General features: G+C 42.5%; 1 protein-coding gene across 1 annotated transcript in view; it reads left to right on the top strand.

Annotated features, from left to right (window-relative positions):
- Positions 1 to 923: 923 nt before the first annotated feature.
- LOC134041723 (gamma-aminobutyric acid receptor subunit rho-2) overlaps positions 924 to 10,625 on the top strand; it is a 29,004-nt gene continuing 19,302 nt past the window's right edge. Inside the window, exons 1-2 of the mRNA XM_062488665.1 lie at positions 924 to 1,281; positions 7,248 to 7,354. Coding sequence (XP_062344649.1) covers positions 1,094 to 1,281; positions 7,248 to 7,354 — 295 coding nt within the window. The 5' untranslated portion in view covers positions 924 to 1,093. The remainder of the gene's footprint in view (positions 1,282 to 7,247; positions 7,355 to 10,625) is intronic.

Here is a 10,625-nt window from a genome sequence, read left to right as displayed (position 1 = left end):
GTTCCCCCACCCCCCAAAAAAAAAAAAACAGTCTCCACCACAATCCTATAAAACAGGTTCAGATCCTGCAGCCTCTAAAATAGAAGCACTGTGTTTCTTTGTTGGTGTGTGGTGCTTGAATCTCTGTCCAAGTACTGCAACCGTGGGCTCGCAGAGGAGAGTTCTGGAAGAGGTCTGACCCACAAGACCATTCTGCTGGGTTTTGGGTTGCTTGCTCCTCTGGAGTCTTTGCTCTGAATGTGCTTTCGTTGTCCAGCAGAATCCAAGCAGACTTCTGCTCCCATACAAGTACCACACACTGCTAGCACAGCCTGGTGTTGCACAGAGAGGCCAAATCAGCATTGCCCTGTGACAGGGCTATGAGGAAATAAGCCTTGAATGGGTTTTGGAAACAGCCTCTTCATTGTGATTAAAGAAATAGCTGCTTTTAATTTTAGTTTTGATCTTCTTTGGTAAAAGTTAAAATGCCTCATTATGCAAATGCCTTTTGGAAAAAAAAATTAATGTTGACTTGGTTTATGCAAAGGCATTTGTGTGTATAGATTGGAAATTACTGTTTTAATTTTCCTTTTAAGTTAACAGTAACCAAAGTCAGTTTTTTCAGAGGAAGTAGCTCATACTCTGTCTTCAACAACATGAAGAGCCTGAGAGAAAATAAAACCTCAACTGCCCTAAATCCATTAAAATACATACATTTTACAATGAGATACAGGTCTGAAATGCAGCACAGGCAGTTACCAGTTGAAAAAGATGCTGTGGAGAGGATCAAAAAATGTAGAAAGCCTAATGAAAAGGGACAGCCTGGTTTTACAGTCTGGCAGGAGGATAGCACTGAGATTAGGGGATTGAGCAAAAAGCTGGCGTGCCGAATTGCGTGTTTTTATATAATGGCTTTAGTAAGTATCCTTTAGGACCCAGTGGAAATGTTCAGTGAGGCAAACTTGGTGAGTAATGGCCAATCATTAAGCGGTGGTGAGGGAAAAGCGCTGAGTGCGAAGCCCCTGAGATCCTGTCGAATGCATCACGCTGGGAACGCAGCGTTTCTGCCGCTGAGCGCCGACCAACGCAACACGCCAGAATTAGACTTGATTCAATGTTTAAACCCAGGGGGACTTGTGCTACAGGAGGTCACTGGAGTGCAGAGTGCCCGGCTCCCATTTCCAGCAAGATGCCTTATTTTGCAAAACTCCTTTTATTAATCTTCTGCTTAGTTCTCCTTGTGGAAAGCAGAAAGCACAGGAGGAGGAGGTGGACGAGCCATCTGGATGTGCAGAGGGCAAGGTGAGGGTTACTAAATCGTGTATGTATCTTTTCATGTATTGCAAATACATTACTACAGGGATATAAAAACCTACTCTGTCAATGTCTTCGTGGGTATTGTGTGTGCAAACAGCTTTACAGATAATGTTTTTACAACAGTCTCTGGTATAATCAGTTTTAAGTGTAAGTGGGCACTTGTGTTGCTAACCTTGATTAACAGTGAGGCAGGTTTTGCTGAGCAGTTGACTACTTCAGCCTGGATTGTGGTAAAATTGTTCTTAGCCATACATGCAGATTTCTGAAGGAATTCAGAGGAGTTGCAGTTAACAGAGATGTTCAAGTGTGCATGCTGTTTATTGTTTCACCACCGTTTCGGGGCAGGTTATTCACCTGCTTGCTGGAATGTCTGTGTTACTTATGTTCACTTGGAATTGCCCATTATGCTCTGACAATTTGAGATGGGGATGTTGGTTAGTATACATTGTGGTAATTGATAACAAATTAAACCTTGGAAGTTAGCCTGGGATTGTAAAATTTAAAATATTTTTTTAAGAAATACGTGGAAGCTTTTAAAAATGTATTTTAAAGTTAAGTGAAAGCACAAGAATTAGTTAAAGGCCTTAGTACAGTTTATTAGATTTACCGCTGCTGAGATTTGTCTAGAGGTTTACATTAGAAAAGATAATCTTCCAAACCTGCCAGACAGTCCAATGTATGTTATCCTTTTTTGTGGTTATGTCATCCAGTGGCAATTATATCTTACAAGACTATTCATTGTTTGAAGGGCTCAAAAACAAAATTGGGTTAATCCATTTTACTAAATGGTTTCACTATGGCTGTAAACTTTCAGATTTTCATTTATTTTTGTGGACTTCTTGGTTTATCACTTAACACTTTTATAGGGAGTGTTGTTACTTAAATTTTTTTAAAAGAAATGTGATGTAATTGGAAGCAAAGAAAATATAGTATGTTATCAGATTTATACTATTTATTGAAAAAAATAGAGGCATATGCTTTAAGTGACGGAGATGTTAAAAAGCTGAAATAGCCAGGGCCTGATCCTGAAATCCTAAAGTCAACTGAAGTTTTACCACTGATGTTCACAGAATCTCAATTATTGAATGAGATCTTTCATTCAACTCTGCAAATATTCCATAGTCTGTATTCTGAGGAATGTGGGGGATTGAAAATGTGGGGGGTGAATGTGGGGAAACTCTGAAAATTAGTTGTTTTGTTAATATTTACTGCTCTGTAAAAATTGCTGATAATGCTACTGGTAATGTTTATTGCTCTGCATAAATTGAGAACTCAGGAGACATTTACCATCTCTGTTGTGCCAGTGAATGCCATGTTTCCAGTGACCAATGTCCACCTGACTCTGAGTCTGCCTGTTCCTCTCTCCTACCAGCTGCGCAAAGCCTCATGCTTCAACAGCAGAAAAACTGCCTTTGATATAGAAGTGGCTTTGGGCTCTTCTTAGCTAAAGACTTCCTGCCAAGGTTTTTCGAAGTGGTCAGTCCTTTGGAGAGTCTCATTAGAGATGCCATTTTCAGGGCATGCTACATGCCAGCCTTGGGTTGAGACCCAGAAGCAGAAGGCAACCACCAGGACACAGCAGCACAAGGCTCAGCACACAAACAGCATTCCACTGGAGCAAATATTCTGGTGATCCTTGCTGAAACTGCTGCTGCTGGCAGCCACTTCCCTGCATTGCCTTGTGGAGCTGTATTTTTTCCTGTTTTTCAACTGGATACTGCATACATGTACTCTAGCCTGTGCTACCTCCCAGCCCTCACAGATACCCTTTGCTCTATGGGGGTTTCTAAAAAAATTGGGAGTTTCTTCATGCTTCAGTGATTGAAATGTGATAGCCATTTTTTACAGGTGTATGGCTAGCCTGGGGCTCAAGTCCAGGGCACTGCTGTACTTCTAGTACACAGGGTTTGATGTCTCCTGAGGCTTTTTCCCCACACTGCAGCATCAGCTGGGGCCAAAAAGCAATGTGAAACAATGTGTATGACAGCAGTGATTGTGCACACCCTTTGAGTTTGTGTCTATCCTTTTCCAGAGTTGGATTTCATTTTTCTAGAAATTTGGCAAGGAAAGTCACTTTTCTTTACTTCATGCTCCCAACATAAACCCACAGATGAGTAAATGTAAAGCATGTTACATCCAGAGCTAGGGCAATAGAGTACCTCTTCCCTGAGGAAGCAGTAGAGACTGGTGTGGCCACCCAATCCAAGACAGACATATCCTGAGGAGATGCCAGGCCTTCCTGACCAGCTGGGGCTCCTAAAGCACTTGAATTGATGGCCCTGACAGTTACTGGAAAGAAACTTCACCAAAATTGAGGATCTTGATGTTCCCAGTTTGTCAGCAATTTCTCAACCGTATCTGATCCCATATGATCCATGCATATTAGGATTAAAGATACACTCATAACACAGTGGCAGTAATAAATTTGGAATTCTCGTCTAGGAGTGAGCAAATTGTTATGGCAGTCATAAACTGTTCTTGTACCTTCTCTTTTTAATTTATCTTCTAGGGCTTTGTGTTGCAACAGTCACATACTTTGGTGGTTAGAAAAACGTGTCTTGTACCTTCCTTGGTGCTGGGTTTACACAGTGTGCATCTTCTCCAGCTTGCTATGGCTGCTACACAAAGTAAATTATGCCTTCACCTAATGCATTTTGGGATTTTTTTTTTCCTCTGAGAGAATATAGTGAAGAGTGGTAAGATTTTCATTCAAACTGTAGAAATTCTTCTCTTCATCCCAACATGTAATTGGAACCAAGGCCCCATAACCATGAGGTACCATCCTGTGACCGAAATCCATCCTGAATTCTCCAGGGGAAGGCACAGAAACCTCCCAGACTGTGGCTGCCAACAGATGCACCATGCTCAGGATGGAGACCATATTTCCTTTCAGGCTCATCACTTAGCCATTGCCTTGTGCCTGAGGACTGTTTCCAATTAGAAAGTTCTTTATCTTTCTCTGGAAAGATCTGAATATCTGCATAGACACCTGCTCTTTTTGGAATCCTGCTGAGCTGTTATCTGTAATTTCTCATGCCATCCAGAATTAATTTTCTTTGATATATTTGGCAATAGCAAAAGCATCTATTTTATGCAATTGAGACAATTCTGAGTAAAAGTGACAGGAAAGGAAAATAGATTTTAAAAAAATTAGGGCAATAATAGAGAAGCCTTCACAGAAGCTCAGTGAGCTCTCTGTCACCTTCTCTCCTCTTTAAACAGAAACAATTCTTCAAAGAAATCAGATTTATCAAATTCATGCCCCTTGAATGAAACCTAAACAGCAATAAAATTATGTATGAAAAATGTGGCAAAAAAAGACAAAGGGAGATGGGTGGATTTAAATGAATAGTGGTGAGTTGCAGAGCGCACATAAAGCTGAAAGAAACCCTGACAAATCTCTAATCAGAAATGCTACAGACCATAAGTACATCAGGGAGGATTTATGAGATACTGGTGATCAGATTGTCAGTAAAGGCACCCTGTGGGCAGCAGTGTTCACAGCACCCTTCAGCTCCCCAAGAGCACTGGCAGCTGGTGTCAACTTTGCTGCAGGTGATGAGATGCTCCCTATGCCAAACAGCAGTGGGGCTGGCATGGGGTACCTGCCAGAGCAGGGCAGAAGATACAGCATAGCTGATGTCAAACACTATTATAAAGGAATCTCTTTTTTCAAACAAACTTGGTCTTGAATTGGATTAAATAGACAAAAGTAGTAATAAATTGTAAAGGCTGTGCAGACTTCTTGTTGTTAAAAATATCTCAATACAATAACTTTTTAAATGGATTAATTTTATTTTAAAAGGACTGTAAGAGCTCTTTATGTAAAATCTGAATTGGCTGTCATAATACCTGATGGATTGGGCATGAACTGATGATTAAATGATGGTTATTAAATGCAACTCCTGGCTCAGGATGTGCCTGAAAACCTCTTTTCTTCCTTAGACAGTGTCCCCACCAGCCCTCTGAAGCCTCTGCAGCCACAGACTGCTTTCAGCAGCTCTCCTGTGTGCTCTTTGCTGTCTGATGATTTTTAAAGAATTTGTCAAAATGTAGCGTTTCAGTGAGGCTGAGCCATTGATTTATAATACTGCCAGGGTTTTCCACACTAATTCCTTGTACAATGTGCAATCCAATGTTTTGTTGTATTTTTAATTAGACTTTTTTACCCCCTTCTTTGAGGAGAGAGACTTGATTGAACATTCACTGGTACTTTGGCTTTTCCCTGATAATTAAAGTCAAGCAGACCCAGGAAGATCCTTTTTCCAGACTTCCAGCTTTTCGGGCACAGAGTCCATGCAGCGGATGGTGAGGGGGAGCGCTTTGGTAGCAGCCGTACCTTTGCAGCAAAACAAAGCTCCCCCCCTGCAGCAAGCAGTTAAAAGCTAAACTTCGGCCTCCAACCATTCCCATTAATGGTTGTGCTTGGTTTTACACTCATGCTTTTAAGTAACCATTGATGCAACCATGTCATGGAGGGCACTTGCTCCAGCTGGCTCTTCCTCACAGCCAGCAGGGAGAGAAGCTCTGACATCCCAAATGAAACAGGAGCCCAAAATAACCGGAGGGAGATCCAACTTTTCCTGTGTAGCATGTGCCCTGGGGTCCAAGGGGTTATATGTCTTCAAAACATCTGATACATTTTTTTAAAATTTCTCTTGCTTCCTTTTCACCTCCTTATAGTAAGGAAACGGGTTATTGAGGTTAGTGGCACCTATCAACATCCTTTAGGTTTCATCATTTCTTTCTTGAATTGAGTGCCCTGATGGGAAACTTTCCTTCTGATTTGTGATTTATGCTCCCTTTGGCTCATACTTATTGTGCTTTATATTTTTATAAGGCTAAGAACATCCCTTTCCATACTCACACTTATAAGTGAGGTGATTTTGTAAGCTCTGAATTCTTGACCAAGCCTTTAAGCCTAAGCAGTCTCTTTATTTTTCCTACAAGATTTGTTATTCTTTATTTTCAGCAATATTTCTTCCATACAGGAAAAGGAACCTGAACTTTTTGTATGAAGGTCCTTCTATTTATCATAATTATTTTTTCATAAGTTCCTGGAAACCAGCTAGTTGCAGCAATACTTTTAACGTTGTCAGTTCTTACATCCAGAGCAAAGGGCTTGAGGAACCTTAATGGTCCAAGTCTTCCATTTGCAGCACTGGAGAATGGAGTCAGGGATGCTGATCTGGATTTTCTTCTGGAAGGGCATAGTTTGTCTGCTGGTTAGTTATCCCCTTATGTGATTTTAGTGACTATCCTGCACTTTTCTCAGGGGTTTGTTGCCATCCTTGTTCCACTGTTATAATACAATATCTCAAATAAAAAGTTAAAATTTTTCCTACCTTAATGTTCAGCAAAGTGAGGTACTGAAGATAAAACTCCTCTCTTCCTGCTGTTGTGGGGAGGAATGGGTGGTTTTGTTGTTGCGGAAATCCAGAAGACCCCTCTGTCCACACAAACTGCTGGCACTGAATTGGTGAAGTTCATGGGGCAGTTTCCAAGAAGTGTATGACATTGCGTGACCAGCACTGAAAAGAGCTTTTTTATGACAATGTTGCCTTGGTACCTGGCCAAATCCTGGCCAGGTAACATGCGGCAGCCAGCTGCTTCTGCCGCTGCTTGCTCTCAGCTGCAGCATTTGCTGCATCCAGCTCCCCTGTGAGATGCTGTGCTCTCCACTTTGTGCCTCCCTGGGAGCCGGGGTGTCTGGGGCAGAGGGAGCACCATGGCCTTGGAGAGGGCAGAGGAAGCAGGGCTGCCTGTGGGGCACAAAGCTCTGAATTAATGCTGTGGAAAGCGCTGTGTCTGTGTTTTGGTGCTTGCAGTCTCCCCACACTCCCTGGGGTTGTGCCTGCAAAGCTGCTGCTCCTGTGGCTCTGAAATCGGGCTGGGAGTGGTGGCACTTGGGCACAGAGACATTGGAACAATGCTATTGCTGTCTCTTGCAGTCATATCTTTAAGAGGAATCACGACTTGACCAAAGCTTGGAAAGGAAAGACAGAGCAGCTTCTCAGAGTCAACGAGCATGACTTCACCATGCGGCCAGCCTTTGGAGGTGAGAATAAAATGGTTCTCTTGATTTCGTGCTAATCTAATTAAGAATAATCTAATTATCCAATTAACAATCTAATTAAAAAACAAGCAAACAAACCTCTGTCCAGATACCTCAGTGTGAAGGGAAAAGACTTGGTGCCAGTTCAGAGCGGTCTCATGCCCATTCTCATTGCCCTCTGTGCTCTGTACGTTTCCTACATTCCTTCCTGTTGCTGCAGTTGGCTCTGTTTTTGGCTGGCATTCCCCAGAGCTCAGGATGGACCCTCCCATTAAGTGTTTCACTTTATTAAAAGAGGAACAACCTGCAGGTTTTAATATTCACTTGTGGTCGAGAAGTTGCAATGGGCTTTTCAGCTGACCTGATTAAATTGCAAACTAAAGAACTCACTGGGTGGATCACAGCCCATCATTACTAGGAGAAAATGGAATAGTTTTGTCCAGAAAAAAATATTGTCTCAAACTCTCATAAGTGAATTAAAGAGTAGAAGGGGAGACCTCTGCCAGCTTCACTCTGCCTTCGGTCACAGCCAGTTACAGCAATGTGCTTGCCTGACCTTTCTAGACTCACTGCTGCAGAAATAAGAAGGTACCTGAACAAAAACTGCTGGGATACCAGTATGTCAGTCTCTCTTCTGATTGCATCAATAACCAAATCCTTCAAGAGCTAAGGACAGAGCTTTCTGTGATTTTCACTGAATGACAAATGCTGCATCCTTTGTCAATTGGCCATCTAGGGTGAAGTGCTCTTCCTAGGAGCCTTGGCCTCCTAGGGTGAACACCTTACCCTGCCTAATGGGACACACAAGTCTTGTGCCCTTTGCACTTGTCCACAGAACAGAGGTGCTCAGACCTGCCCGTTCCTGGTGTGGCTGAAAAGATGTTTCATGCCCCTCAGTGGAGGTGTGCCATTCTGAGAGCACAGTGATGACTCCTGCTCACAATATATATATATTTTTTTCAAAATCCAGAGTTCAAAACCTGTCATCACCAGTGTTTCCTGCCCCTGCAATGCTATTTACCAGCAAGCAGTAGTCCAGCCTGAACACTGGAGGTAACTTTTTTCTAATCAGTGATAAACTTGATCTGCTACTTCTAGGGTTGAAGACTGCCTTAAATTGCCCTCTGGGTGGAGCATAGGGAGATCTCCCTGGGACTGGTGGGAACGAGCTGAGCCCTGCGGGCAGCTGAGGCTCAGGGATGAAGTCTGGGAGCTGGCCCTGGAGGCACTGGGCTTCTTTATGAATTGGCTGTAAAAGTGTGAATTCACCAAAGTGCACATGCCTCCCTAAATCCCAGCTATGCCCTCCCGTGCTATAAGGTCAGAGGATGCTGTCTTAGGTTTTATGATTTTTTTTATTATTATTATTTTTATTTTAAGCCAACCTCAATTTTTGGAGCTTGGTCCTGATATGAACAAACTGAAGGTGCTGATCTCTCCTCTCTGTAGCTGATTTGTCCTCTGGACAAAAGACCTGCTGGTCTGATGGGTGGGATGATAGGGCTTCTCTGGGAGGGTATTTGGACTCCCTGCCTTGACTCAGTTGGAGACAACCGGGGAGCCAGAGTGATTTTTTAACTTTTTTCCCCCCAACTGGATGTATGTCAGGGAATCATGCCTGTTTTGGGGGGAAGCTGTGGGGTTTTGTTCTGTTGTGCTGACAGTTTGGCACCCAGTGGCACCACTGCACTGTATTTCTGGAAACAGATCTGAATTTAACTGTTTTAATCAGTGTCACAGGTTCCTTGAAGAACAACTTTGAGCGCAGGTCACACCAAACAGACACACATAATGACACACAGTCACTCTTCTAGTCTTAGTGGAACTGCATTTTAATCTCTCTTTTGCCTTGTTTACCCATGCTTACCTCCCATCACAGCACCAAGATTCTTCTAGAGCTAAAATTTGGAATAAAGTTTATGAAACTAACAAGTACCCCAAGAAACTTTGCTGAGAAGGTTCCTTTTTTAATAAAGGAAAAACATGTTTTTTAAAAAGAAAAAAAAAGTCTTGAAACCTCTTTAACTTGCAGAGATTCTTGGGACAAAGGTGTGGTATTAGCAAAGTTGCATGTGATGAGGAACAAAGCATGGAAATGGCTTTGTTGAGGCTCCAGCCTTGGAAAGCCTGACTCAGACACACAGAGATAGCGAGTGCTACAGATTTGCTACAGGTTCTTGCTCAGCTGCAGAATTGCATGGTGTGTTTTTTAGTGACAGATGATAAGCCTAATGGAAAAAAACCATAAAGGGAACAGAAGTCTGGTAAGAAGAGATCCTCCTAGTTTTGTCTGCAATGTTATTCGTCAGGCAGTCACAGTGATTTGCTATGCACCATGAGTCCTTCCAGCTTTTTGCTGTGGCAACGTCACTCAAACTGATGTGTTCTGACCTGTGGAGGATGAAAAGGCTCTTGTACTGCAGAAGTGGAGAAGAGGAGCCTGTGGGATACATGTGACTGGTTGCTGCCCAAGACCCTCTCTGGTCTAATTGTGACTCCAGCTCTGTGGCATTGCAGTGGGCCCATGATGCTACCTTGCAGGTGGGAAAGGCACCTCACTTCTGGAAAATTGAAATAATACCATAAGTAAATAGTGAGTGGCATTACGACTAAAAAAAAAAATCCTGTTGGTGGTTCCCAAGTTTGGTAGGCCAGCCTGCAACTCCATCTTAAGCTAAAAAAGAGACAGGATATGAGCTGCTTTCTGGTGGCCACAGTGACTCTTTCTGGTCTGCAGAGGACAGTCAGTAACACAACTAGCCAGGCCAACACAGCTGTGACCACTAGGCAGAGCAGGCTGGGGCTATGCAAGGTGAAATGAAAAAAAAAAATAACACCCAAGAATATTAGAGAAAGGTGAAGGGTGTTCCAAGAGAAAGTGTCTTTGTAAAGAGCAAGTGAGCAAACAAATGTTGTGTAAGTTGTGTTATTAACAGCCCAATAAGCATGGCTGTCTTGCCTGCCCTCAGCCCATTAGAGACAGGCAATTGCGTACAGAGGCAATGACAAAGTTTTTTTGCTTTGCTGATGGTCAAAGAGCCTCCATAAGCTAAATGAGACTGCAGGGTTTTTGACCCTTAGGGAGTTATCTCCATGACAGTGACCTTGTTCTAGCTAGCAGATGTTCAGGTATTATTTACTATTATTAATATTTAAAGATTATGTAAATGTTTGTTTTGCTGCCTTCCTTAAACACCCGTTTTAAGCATTTCATTTATGACATCTCGTATTTTACAGGGAGCCTGTGAATAAGCAGCTTTAGTTGATACTTAAA

Source organism: Cinclus cinclus, chromosome 3 (genome assembly GCF_963662255.1).
Source record: "Cinclus cinclus chromosome 3, bCinCin1.1, whole genome shotgun sequence".
NCBI classification, from domain to species: domain Eukaryota; kingdom Metazoa; phylum Chordata; class Aves; order Passeriformes; family Cinclidae; genus Cinclus; species Cinclus cinclus.
The sequence above is the reverse complement of the archived record's forward strand: the minus strand, read 5'-3'. Positions and strand labels throughout refer to the sequence as shown.